Genomic DNA, 12,106 nt, shown 5'->3' with positions numbered 1-12,106 from the left:
ATTGTTCTATGTATATATAAATGCTTATATAAATTTGTTATGAATTTAATAAACACTGCGTGAGGCTGAATTTCCTGGATGTATATTTTGCCACGGTCGATAAATTGATATCAACATTCAGGAAAAAAACAACCGCTCGATTATTGAACTACAGCAGTAAAATGTATTTATGGACAGGCATTTATCTATAGGCCTATTCACAAGACGTTCTAAATCAGCTGATCGGGAAGTTCTTTGACAGTTCGTCTATGGAAATGACAGGCTCGTGCTTGCACCGGTCCTCCACCGATGTAAAGAAATGCATAGACGGACATGTCACATGAAGAGGCATATATCTACCAGGAAGAATAATGATGAAACTTCGCATGGAGTTGAGGACATTTTAACCGTTACTGCAAATTTTCCATAAAGAGTAACCTAAAATCGTCGGGTCGAAAACTAGAGATGGGTCAAACATTAGTGCTATTCCCTACTTGAAGAAAAATTGCTTCGAATATTTCTGAAGTGGGTAATATTAAATAGAAGTCAATATAATCATCGTTTTCTACTAGAACTTTTCTCCATTGCGTAAAATCGAGATTTTTCAAGATTCCTCGGTTGCAGTCAAGATATAACTAGTTTCACTCTCCCACCTGTTTAACCCACCCCACCTTACATTCTTCTGTGTTCTTTGTTCTTTCTTTCATTCTTCTACGCTCTTTGTTCCATTCTACTAGCATAGGAATCCTCCTCAGCTATTCATGTGCTTATTCGGGTTCATAGTAATCAGTCAGCGTAACCTATTCAAGGGTCAATAATCGCATGCACAAATATATTTCGTCAAATATCATAAAAAGAAGTGAAGACATCGAAATTTTGAGGTGATTTTTTGCCCTTGAGGGTCCTAAAATCACCAGAACAAGTTGAAAAGCATACCAAAATTTTTCAGAACTCCCTAAAATGGGAAAACTGCACTTACGCCCTTTGCGCCACCTCTAAACCTTCAACAAAAATTCTCATTTTTCAAAGGATGTTATTTTGGGACCGATGATCATTTTCCACTTTGTAAATCCTGACTACGGAAGATTTTTGGAAATATGCCCCACCCTAATCCTTCACTATTGTATTTATTACAAAAACGTTTATCGGAAGACGACTACTAATGGACTCCTCCAAGCTTAGCAAGTGGTGGAATTCTCCTCGGAAACGTTTCTACAAACGCTGCGGAACTTTTTCTATGGAAGGGGCATATTGCCCGGTTTGTTTTGAAACGTCAAGATTAGGACCATTTACAGAAAACGTCTTGTATATTTTTAAAAGCTACCTGGCAAGAGAAAGTTGCATGACCAACTAAGTAATTAACACTTTGACACCAAAAACTACAGAAGTAATGCATTTGCCACTGCGATAGAGCAGTTTATCTTTAGGGGGGGGGGGCGTTTTATTCATGTTTACCCTAAACTTTTGTTTCAGGTTAGGAGGCGGCCATCAATCATGACGTACTGGGGAAAAGATTAAAATCCTCTTGACGTACGTAGTAAATGGACGGTCACACAGTGCTTCGAATGTATGGGACCTAATCTAAGCGCTTGCACAGCCAATATTGAAAAGCATCCTGGAAATATCAGAATTTCTTCTGGTATTTTCTTGTCAATATTAATATTTGTAACATATCGGTAATGTGATACAAATATTAAAATGGCCAGGCCCACTGTGCAGACTTGGTGTTGAAGATAATTTAAAAATTGTCGGCGATCAGATTATTCACTTGTGAATAACATGATAGATGAAAGTTTTTTAAATTTTATGAAGGAAGCAACGGGGACAACCGTACCAACCGTTTCATTTGAGGGGATAGGCAAAATCGTTGGAAGTGGCTTTGCTAAAAATGTTAGGGCACACTCCATGCTTCGAATGTATGGGACCTCGGGACAAAAATCATATCTTCCGTTATAAGCGTTTTAGCTCAATTATGTTTAAAGGAAAGTTGTCAGGAATCATTAGGGTTATAATTGACATAAATGACCTATGTGATAAACGTAATCGCATTAGTGACATAAGCGCCAATTTTGTATATTTGGTTTCATAAAAATGTAATCTCTTCTAAAATTGTTGGAGATGGCTTGATTTTATATTAGGAGAAATTGCTCGCAATTAATTGATCACACGAGTGACGTTAACGCCAAACGATCATAGTATATTTTCCAAATCATCACAGATAAAATAAAAATACAAAATCATTTTGGTAAAGCATCTTTTATAGCAAGCTAATTAAGTTATATTAAGAGGTTTTCTTTAGCGAATAGATCAAAGCAACAATCTTGACATTACATCTTGCATGCATTTTAAATGATATATTCACATATATTATTCCAGAAATTAAAGAATCGAAGTGTGCAACATGAAATTCTTGTGACTGTTGAAACCAAATAGTTATGTCTATATCAAACAAAATGTAAACTCTTCCAACCTGTGAGCGATAATAATCAAACAATAATACCAGTCGATCTAGCAATGAAACGCGTGGGTATAAAATATACTATTTCCGGCGTTATGAAATATGTGGATGAACCCATATGACAAGAAAGTAAATTTTGACCACACAAATTCAAAGCAGAGCAATGTAGATTATTGCAAACATTTCAAAAACTTTAAACATTTAACATAACTATTCAGCAATACCATGCTCAGGGCCGTGGATTTTAATCTCACCAATTGAAGACATTTCCGAGTTGAAACTTTCCTCCAAAAATGCATGAATGCAAATGCAAAAATGATCAATTGGCAAAATAGCTCTCAATGGTTGTAGGACATTTCCCAGAAAGTCAAACCCCAGAACGACATTCCCCAGAATGACGTTCCCCAGAAACCCATTCCCCAGAATGGGACATTTCCCAGAAATCCATTCCCCAGAATGGGACATTCCCCAGAAAACCATTCCCCAGAATGGGTTTTATACGTTTTTAAAGAGTGGAAAAAATTGGTAGTTTAGTTTTTTTGTCGTTAAGAAATGTACCTACTGAATTGATTCGAATCCCCAGAAGCTTGGAATTCCGGACACAGACGTCAATTCACCCAAAATATTATTTTGTCAAATTCACTATTATGGATCTCAAGCGAATAAAATCGGAAATGAGTTAAAAAATCTTTTGAACGGCGAGTGTTTGCTTCCTTTTTCTCAGGCAAACCATCTAAGCTGCCGTCCATAAATCACTTGGTCTTCTATGGAAGGGGGGGGGCTGTGTGGCATACAAATTTCAAAAAGTTTGTACGGTCAAAAAATCACGAAGGGGGAAAGAGGTGGTTTTGTGGCTAAATTAAAATTAGCAATGATTAGCAATTAAAAGAAGAAGATAATATAGATTTGAACGTCATCATCGACTAAATATATCTTCCCAAAAATGCCAATGATGGTGAAACTCGAAAGAACCGTCAATCAAGTGAAGAAGGGTGCATATTAGATGACCGGTTCGTTACCACCTCGAAACACAAAAAGTTATGATAATTATAAGAGCTAAAAACTTTTCGGAAACTAGGCTATTCGGGGAAACTGGTTGTTCGGGGCACTGGCATTCTGGGAACTGGCGTTCAGGGAAACGACATTTGGGAAACCGATATTCGAGGAAAAGTAGCTCAACCGTTTAACATAAGCTGTTCCTACATATGCCATACTGTGTTTTATGATCAAACTTGATCCAAGCTATTGTTTTTTTGTTTTCATAGTTATTTTTCCTTCTTTTAAAATTGGCTGTTCTTTCTAATTGTACTTTCAAAGGGAGATTGGTGTAGTGTAATATGTCACAAAGTAAATTAATGGAATTTGTTTTTCGGCTTTCATGGCATATTCTCCCTTCTTTTGAACATATGCTGTTCTTCCTAGGTTTATTGTCTAAATAATTAGGGATGGTACACATATTATGTCACGCTAAATTTTAACTTTTTCGACGAGAAGATCGTCAAAAAATATAAAAATCGTCCAAATGGTTCGAATTACATTTCCGACCATAGGTGGTTAATTTTAAAGAATTTTTGATTTAAAGGTTCTCCATTCAATAAACGAAAGACTGCAACAAACCGAAAGTCCTACCGTTAAAAATAAAAAAAAATACGAAAATGTTTTACCTATGAAAATTATAGTTTTCCTCGAATTTTCCAGTTAGATGCATTCACTATTTACTATTTACCAGAAAAATTTCTGGATTTGAACACCTCAAAGATCTCTTGTTATTTTTTTTTTCTGGGGAATGTCCCATTCTGGGGAATGTCCCATTCTGGGGAATGGTTTTCTGGGGAATGTCCCATTCTGGGGAATGGTTTTCTGGGGAATGTCCCATTCTGGGGAATGGATTTCTGGGGAATGTCCAATTCTGGGGAAAGGCGTTCTGGGGAATGTCGTTCCGGGGAACGTCATTCTGGGAAATGTCGTACAATCCTCTCAATTAATTACTGTGGAAATGATTATCATAATACTAAGCTGAGAAACAGGCTCTGTTGCAGTTTTAACGTAACGCTAGAAGGAAGAAGTTCAGAAGTATTTGTGATGAAAAGTGTTTCTAATGCAGAAATGATCAATTGGCACAAAAGCTCTGCCCTTGTTCAAACTGCAGAGAAAGCTAAGCAGGTGATTATTTTGTTTCAATAGATCAGCATTGCACCTTTGTTTGAAAAAAAAAATGGTTATTTATCACAAGACCATCATCCACAAAATCGAAGATTGCAATCGAAAGAGCAGACGGGAGCAGCTGTAATCATTTTCAGTGTTTAAAAGGCATCCTAAATAAGAACTGATGCAAAAACTGGAGAGGTGTTTTGAGGTGATTTTTTGTTTTAGTTGTTTGAAGTTTTGCTAGTTATTTTGTTCTATATGAAAAATAAATTCTATGGAAGCTTTAGTTCTTAAAAGAACTTGATCCGCCCACCTAGTTCGCTGCGCTCTACGCCTTCTTGTACCAACCGGATCCGAAGCGAACACCATCTTTGCAGGGTTGCTGTTCGGCGTTCTTGCAACATGCCCTGCCCATCGTATCCTTCCAGCTTTGGCCACCTTCTGGATACTGGGTTCGCCGTAGAGTTGGGCGAGATCGTGGTTCATCCTTCGCCGCCACACACCGTTCTCCTGCACACCGCCGAAGATCGTCCTAAGCACCCGACGTTCGAAGACTTCAAGTGCTTGCAGGTCCTCCTCGAGCATCGTCCACGTTTCATGCCCGTAGAGGACTACCGGTCTTATGAGCGTTTTGTACATGGTACATTTGGTGCGGGCGTGAATCTTTTTTGACCGCAGCTTCTTCTGGAGGTCATAGTAAGCCCGACTTCCACTGATAATGTGCCTCCGTATTTCACGGCTAACGTTATTGTCAGCCGTCAGCAAGGATCCAAGGTAGACGAACTCGTCGACCACCTCGAAAGTATCCCCGTCTATCGTAACACTGCTACCTAGGCGAGCCCTGTCGAGCTCGGCCCCTCCAGCTAGCATGTACTTTGTCCTGGTCGCATTCACCACCAGTCCAACTTTTGCTGCCTCGCTTTTCAGGCGGGTGTACAGGTCTGCCACCTTTTCAAATGTTCGGCCGACGATGTCCATATCATCCGCGAAGCAAACAAATTGACTGGATATCGTAGAAATCGTACCACGGCTGTTAAGCCCGGCTCTCCGCATAACACCTTCTAGCGCAATATTGAACAACAGGCACGAAAGTCCATCACCTTGTCGTAGTCCCCGGCGGGAACCAAACGAACTGGAGTATTCGCATAAAACCTTCACACAATTTTGCACACCTTGCATCGTCGCTCTTAGCAATCTCGTGAGCTTCCCGTGTTCTCGTCCATGATTTTCCATGGCTCTACGCGGTTGATACTACCGTCAGCCGTCTTGAAATCGATGAAAAAGTGATGCGTTGGGACCTGGTATTCACGACATTTTTGGAGAAATCCTCCAGCCGTACAGTAAATATCTGGTCCGTCGTCGATCGGCCGTCAACGAAGCCGGCTTGATAACTTCCCACGAACTCATTTACTACAGGTGACACACGATGATAGAAGATCTGGGATAATACTTTGTAGGCCGCATTTAGAATGGTGATCGTTCGAAAGTTCTCACAATCTAACTTGTCGCCTTTCTTGTAGATGTGGCATATTACCCCTTCCTTCCACTCCTCCGGTAACTGTTCTGTTTCCCAGATTGTGCCTATCAGCCAGCTTCTCCGGACCCATTTTTATGAGTTCAGCTCCGATACAATCCTTACCAGCAGCTTTATTGTTCCTAACCCTTCAGTCGTCGCGCAGTTTGTCACCGTCAGAACCACCACGCTGATGCTGTGTACGAAAAGCGAGGTTTTTTCATCACTGTTGTACACTGTTGTGTCATGGGCTTCGAGGCCGAGCGGTTAGTGTCGTCAGGCAATGAGCGCATCGTGTCATGGGGAGTGGGTTCGATTCCCGCTGCAGCCATCGAAACTTTCCGTCAGGAATGTTTCTCGGCTGTACCACTGGAGCATGCTTGTCCGTTGTTCAGTGTTATGTTACAGTCTGTGCAGCTAAATGGCTGAAGACGGTGTCCGTGAAAAAAAAAATACAACAGCGCGACGACTGAAGTGTTAAGCTTGTGATTGGCATCCTTAACCTCCCTCAAAGTGGCGGTTGGTTAGTTTTCATCGTCCGCAGAATTGGCGAAGGCATTTCCTCCGTTGTCCCGTCCTTCATTGCCTGTGCTCTCAGCGCCATTCAGGTGTTTGTCGAAGTGCTGCTTCCATCTTTCGATCACCTCACACTCATCCGTCAAAATGCTCCCATCCTTATCCCTGCACATCTTGGCTCGCGGCACGAAGCCGTTGCGGGATGCGTTGAGCTTCTGATAGATCTTACGTGTTTCTTGAGACCGCACTCCTCGCCCTCCGTCCCCTCCAGGCGGCGTTTTATTCTCCCGAAAGCGGCGGGTCTGCCTTTTCCGTTTCCGTCTATAACATTCCACGTTCTGCCGGGTCCCTTGCTGCAACATGACCGCACGCGCTACATTCTTCTCCTCCACAATCTGCTTACATTCTTCGTCGAACCAATCGTTCCATCGACTCCGTCCCACGTTGCTCTCAGCCGCATTGTTGATGGCTGCCTTCCCTGTTCTCAAGAGGGGCTTCATCCTGCTCACTCTCTTCCGGTAATGCAGCCTCGAGGTGCTGCGCGTATGCCGCTGCGACATCCAGTTGCTTAAGCCGCTCTAGGTCATACCGGGGCGACCGTCGGTACCGTGCGTTGTTAACGACGGAGAGTTTTGGGCGCAGTTTGACCATCACCAGATAGTGGTCAGAGTCGATGTTAGCGCCACGATAGGTCCAGACGTCGATAATGTCGGAGAAGTGCCGTCCATCAATCAGAACGTGGTCGATTCGCGATTCTGTCTGCTGTGGTGATCTCCAGGTGTATCGGTCTGGCAGGCTGTGCTGGAAGTAGGTGCTACGAATGGCCATATTCTTGGAGGCGGCGAAATCAATTAGAAGTAATTTTGTCCTACAATGTTTACTAACATTAACAAAATGTTTACCATTCCTTAATCGTTGTAAGCAATTCCGTTATATATATCCACTAATACATTATAATTTAATTCTTTTTTTTTTCAGATTTATCATCTAATGTCAATGTTTGTATCGTTTTCCATAACGGTAGGCATTCGAGCAATCACTGCATACGCCGTCTTCAAAATCGTTGAACCTGAGAAGCCCATCACCAATGAAAAAATGTACGACGACTATCCGTATCTTCGCGAGTTGGACATGAGTCATCAAACGACATTCGACTTTCCAATTCATCAGGTTCTTCTGGATCACGAACTACTATCGGCATACATTTGCAATTATTGCGGTATAAAATCAATCTACAATCAAACCTTATCCAAACTACCACAACTTACGTTGATTGTGTTGAAAAGTAACGCTCTGAAGTATGTGCATCCTGATTCATTCCAGCACAACTCCCGACTGGATCATATAAATTTATCCGGAAATCAGCTGGTTACGATCAACTCACTGGCCACTCTTCGACATATATCTTCAGTATCGATATTGAATCTGAGCCATAATGAGAAACTGGATATAAACCGAGTGACACTGGAAGGTGATAGATTAATGATTTTCAGCTGCAACAATTGCGCAACGACTTACCTGGACCGAAATTCGTTCGCTGGTATGTCCAGACTTTCACACATTAACTTCAAGGAGAATATGATCGAGCAGATTCATTATGATGCACTGGAATGGTTGAGCTACTTAAAAATTCTTAACATCGATGGGAACCGCAATTTAACGATGTTGAGCTTCACGTCGAAATCTCTGAAACGGTTGAGTGCCCAAAACTGTTCACTGGAAGGTACTTTGCAAACTTCAAATCTACCCGAACTAATAAGCATCAATGTGCAGGGGAACCGTATTACACATCTGGATGAGCTTAGCCTCGTGGCTAATTCGAAGATCAACAGTTTACTGCTGGATGACAATGAACTTCAAAAAATTCCGGAAATACTCATAAAACTACCACAGTTGCAGCGCTTATGCCTCGATCGAAATCTTTTTCAACCGTACGAGAATATCTATAAAGCAACCTTGGTGTATAAATCAAGATTTTTAAGGCAGAATTGTTCTCAAGACGATGCCTTCCATCTCAAGTTTGAGTATCAACTACCGAATAAAAACGGAGTGGCAGTTTATAAGAAGAAGCCAGTGCACAGTGTTTCCAACAATGGCGCCAAGATGGATCTATCAGGCCGGAACATAGTTTTCATTGAACAAGATTACCTAATCGATTACACAAAGGTGATAGAATTTATTTTTGACAACAATCATAACTTTGACTTCAAGGAATCGATGCCGTTCCTTGAGAGCAATTCTGTTGAAATTTTGTACATGCGGAACTGCTCAATTACTGCCCTCAATAGCTCTACATTCATGAAACTTCCAAAACTTACTTCCCTACATCTTCAGGGCAATCAGATTCTATCACTTTACAGTTCATCATTTTATCCACGACATGGATTGACTTACATCAATTTGGCTAGCAATAATCTCCAGTTGATATCGCTTACGACGTTCCAATATCTCTATAAGTTGAAAGTACTAATCCTGGACGATAACCGGCATTTTTTAAAAACTGTCCGAAAACATTTTCTTATAAGCACATCGATAACCAATCTCAGTTGTGAAAACTGTGGATTTGAACAAATGACCGATGAAACTTTCGATATGATGTCAAAGTTACGAGCGTTGAATTTACATAATAATAACTTGAGATCATTTGATATCGATCTTCTAAACGAACTGGAAACACTTTGTATAGATGACTCTTTTCTCGAAGAAGCGTTTCTTCGTTCACTTGAAATGCGCATCGACCGAGTGACTGAGCTAGAAGCCAGTTGTAAGAAACAATGTTTATCCAAACAATTGAGGAATAACATTGTTTCAGAAATTCTTGATACAACTGCAATGACAGATGCCACGAGTAAGACGCTTTATATGAGATCTTCAGCCGTAGTGATCTGGCAGACTTCAGCTAGTCAGGTGATTGGCATTAGAATATTAGTGCTTTTGCTGCTGATATGCCACCGATATGCATCGTATGTGCACTCGGTTTGAACATTGCAAAACCCACCGAAAAATTTAGAATCATTACACCAGCATATCATGCTTACCAGTAATCCTATGAACAGTTTGACAATAGTCGGTTGAGCGTTCCATACTTTTAGTCGGTAGTCTCTGTAGCATTCCAAACTTTCAAAATTTAAAAAAAAATATGAGCATTAACCTACAAAAATAGAATCGCGCGTTCAACCAATCATCTTCAAACTTTCTGGGAGTAAAATAAAACATGCTGTGAATATTTTTAACATGTTTGTTTTATTCAATTTAATTCCATATTCAAATGCACGAACTTTTCTATTCGCACTACTCACAAGGTCCTGTACAACACATGGACCAATTTTTTTTTTTTTTTTTGGGTGGAAGTCCAATTTTTCTTTACATCTCCCTCCGATATTACTTCCTTGGGATGCGTCCGAAGTGCCTGCTTCATGATGGCTCAGTATTTTTCAATTGGCCGCAATTCCGGTGCGTTCGGGGGATTGCGATGCTCATCATCCATAACGAGGCAATGTGGTTTTGTCAACATCAGGGTTTAGAGCTTCCGTACATGTGCTTCACCTACCGAATTCTGCCGTCAATTGCGATGAGGCGCCTTTGGGACTCTGTGCGTATGTAGTCCTTCACGTTTTTTTCGCATCTTGCTCGAATGTCTTGGATAGATTCAGTTTCTTCGCCCCAACTTAACACTATACGGAGATTCATTTTCGCCCCTTTTTTCTTTCTGATCAATGATCAAACGTTCATGGTACCGATTTAAAACACGAGTCAAGACATTGAAAAAGCATTCGACAGTGTTTGGCATGAAGGTTTGATCGTAAAATTGAAAAACTTCAATTTTCCAACATACATTGATAGAATAATTCAAAGTTATCTGTCAAATCGTACACTTCAGGTTAATTATCAGAACTCCAGGTCTGAAAAACTTCCTGGTGCTTCTCAAGGCAGCATTTTGGGACCAATATTATACAATATCTGACTTACCTGAGTTACCTCAGAGATGTCAAAAATCTTTGTTTGCGGATGACACAGGTCTCTCCGCCAAAGGACGAAGTCTGCATGTAATCTGTAGTCGATTGCAAAAAAGTTTGGATATTTTTTCTTCATACTTGCAAAAATGGAAGATTTCTCCTAATGCTTCCAAAACTCAACTGATAATATTTCCACATAAACCAGAAGCTTTATATTTGAAACCTTCATGTAGACATGTTGTCACGATGAGAGGGGTTCCAATAAATTGGTCAGATGAAGTTAAGTATCTAGGGCTCATGCTAGATAAGAATTTAACTTTCAAAAATCACATTGAGGGCATTCAAGCCAAATTAATAGAAAATCAAAACTTTGTCTTAAGAACAAGCTATTGATATTCAAACAAATTTTCAGGCCAGCTATGTTGTATGCTGTACCAATATAGACTAGCTGTTGTAATACCAGGAAGAAAGCTCTGAAGAGAATTCAAAAAAAAAATTGTTACATAGTTACATAGTATATCCAATGTTGAAACATTGGAACAAATGTCAAATAATATAATTAATAATTTCAGGCAAAAATCGTTACAATCTTCTATTGCCACGGTTAATGCGTTATATGTTTAGGTTAAGTTAGGTTAAGTAAATTGAAAACGTTTTTTTTGTCATTTATAAGCAGGTAGAATCAACTCACCTGCAAAAAATCTTAACTGCTACGGCAAATGAAATGTAATATGTTGTTAACAAAATGTTAATAAAATCTTAAATTTGTTTTGCCAAATTAGAATGAAAGTGTTGTCTAATAACACAGAACACGTAGATATGAAAGTGAATGTAATGTTTGGAATGATACTAATAAAAAAATAAAACAAACAAAAGTTTAAAACACGAGACATCGTAGAATGTACCATTTTCAATGTAGATGCTAGGATTTATACAAATATTTATTTTAAATGTTCACGATCAATACACTATAAAAACATTATATGTAACCAATGTGAAACTCGTGAAAACAGTATTAAATCAGTGTACACACACAATTTTTATTGTTTGCACTCCGTAAATAAGATTCAACTAGGTTACCTCTACCATCTTATGAAACACGATTCAAGTTCATTAATATTCAAAAATTGGAAGACCGTCTCGAATTGGAAATATTCTCGTTCGTAAACGATACAGTTTCGCATCTCATTGATTCGATGACACTTTTGCCATAATTAAGAGGAGCAGAAAAAATTGACGCCAATTGCGAATTCGAAATGATATTTTATACAAAGCATCGTCGCCAATGCCAAATAAGAGTATTTCAATCAAATAATGACTATTTACAATAAACATTGTGAAACAATTTACTTTACAATGACGAAATAGACACTTAAACAAAAAAATATCTCAGAATAAGAAAATAACGTTTGAAACTTATAATAGGAAAAAAGCATTTTAGAGCCGTTTTTATTGGCAAGACAGCTAGGTCTTTTTTTATGTTTTATTAAATCTGTTAGGATTAAATGCATCTCATTGAACCTCAATAAACAAGAT

The 12,106-nt window shown here is 39.5% G+C and overlaps 1 protein-coding gene across 2 annotated transcripts in view; it reads left to right on the top strand.

Moving 5' to 3' along the window:
* LOC5567626 (TLR4 interactor with leucine rich repeats) overlaps window positions 1-9,847 on the top strand; it is a 38,627-nt gene extending 28,780 nt beyond the window's left edge. For both annotated transcript variants that reach the window (XM_021840818.1, XM_021840819.1), the window contains exon 2: window positions 7,593-9,847. In XM_021840818.1, the coding sequence (XP_021696510.1) occupies window positions 7,593-9,596 (2,004 nt within the window). In that variant the 3' untranslated portion in view covers window positions 9,597-9,847. The remainder of the gene's footprint in view (window positions 1-7,592) is intronic.
* Window positions 9,848-12,106: the final 2,259 nt, after the last annotated feature.

This window comes from Aedes aegypti, chromosome 2, assembly GCF_002204515.2.
Source record: "Aedes aegypti strain LVP_AGWG chromosome 2, AaegL5.0 Primary Assembly, whole genome shotgun sequence".
Lineage (NCBI taxonomy): Eukaryota > Metazoa > Arthropoda > Insecta > Diptera > Culicidae > Aedes > Aedes aegypti.
Note: the sequence above shows the minus strand (reverse complement) of the source record. Positions and strands in the feature narration are given on the sequence as shown.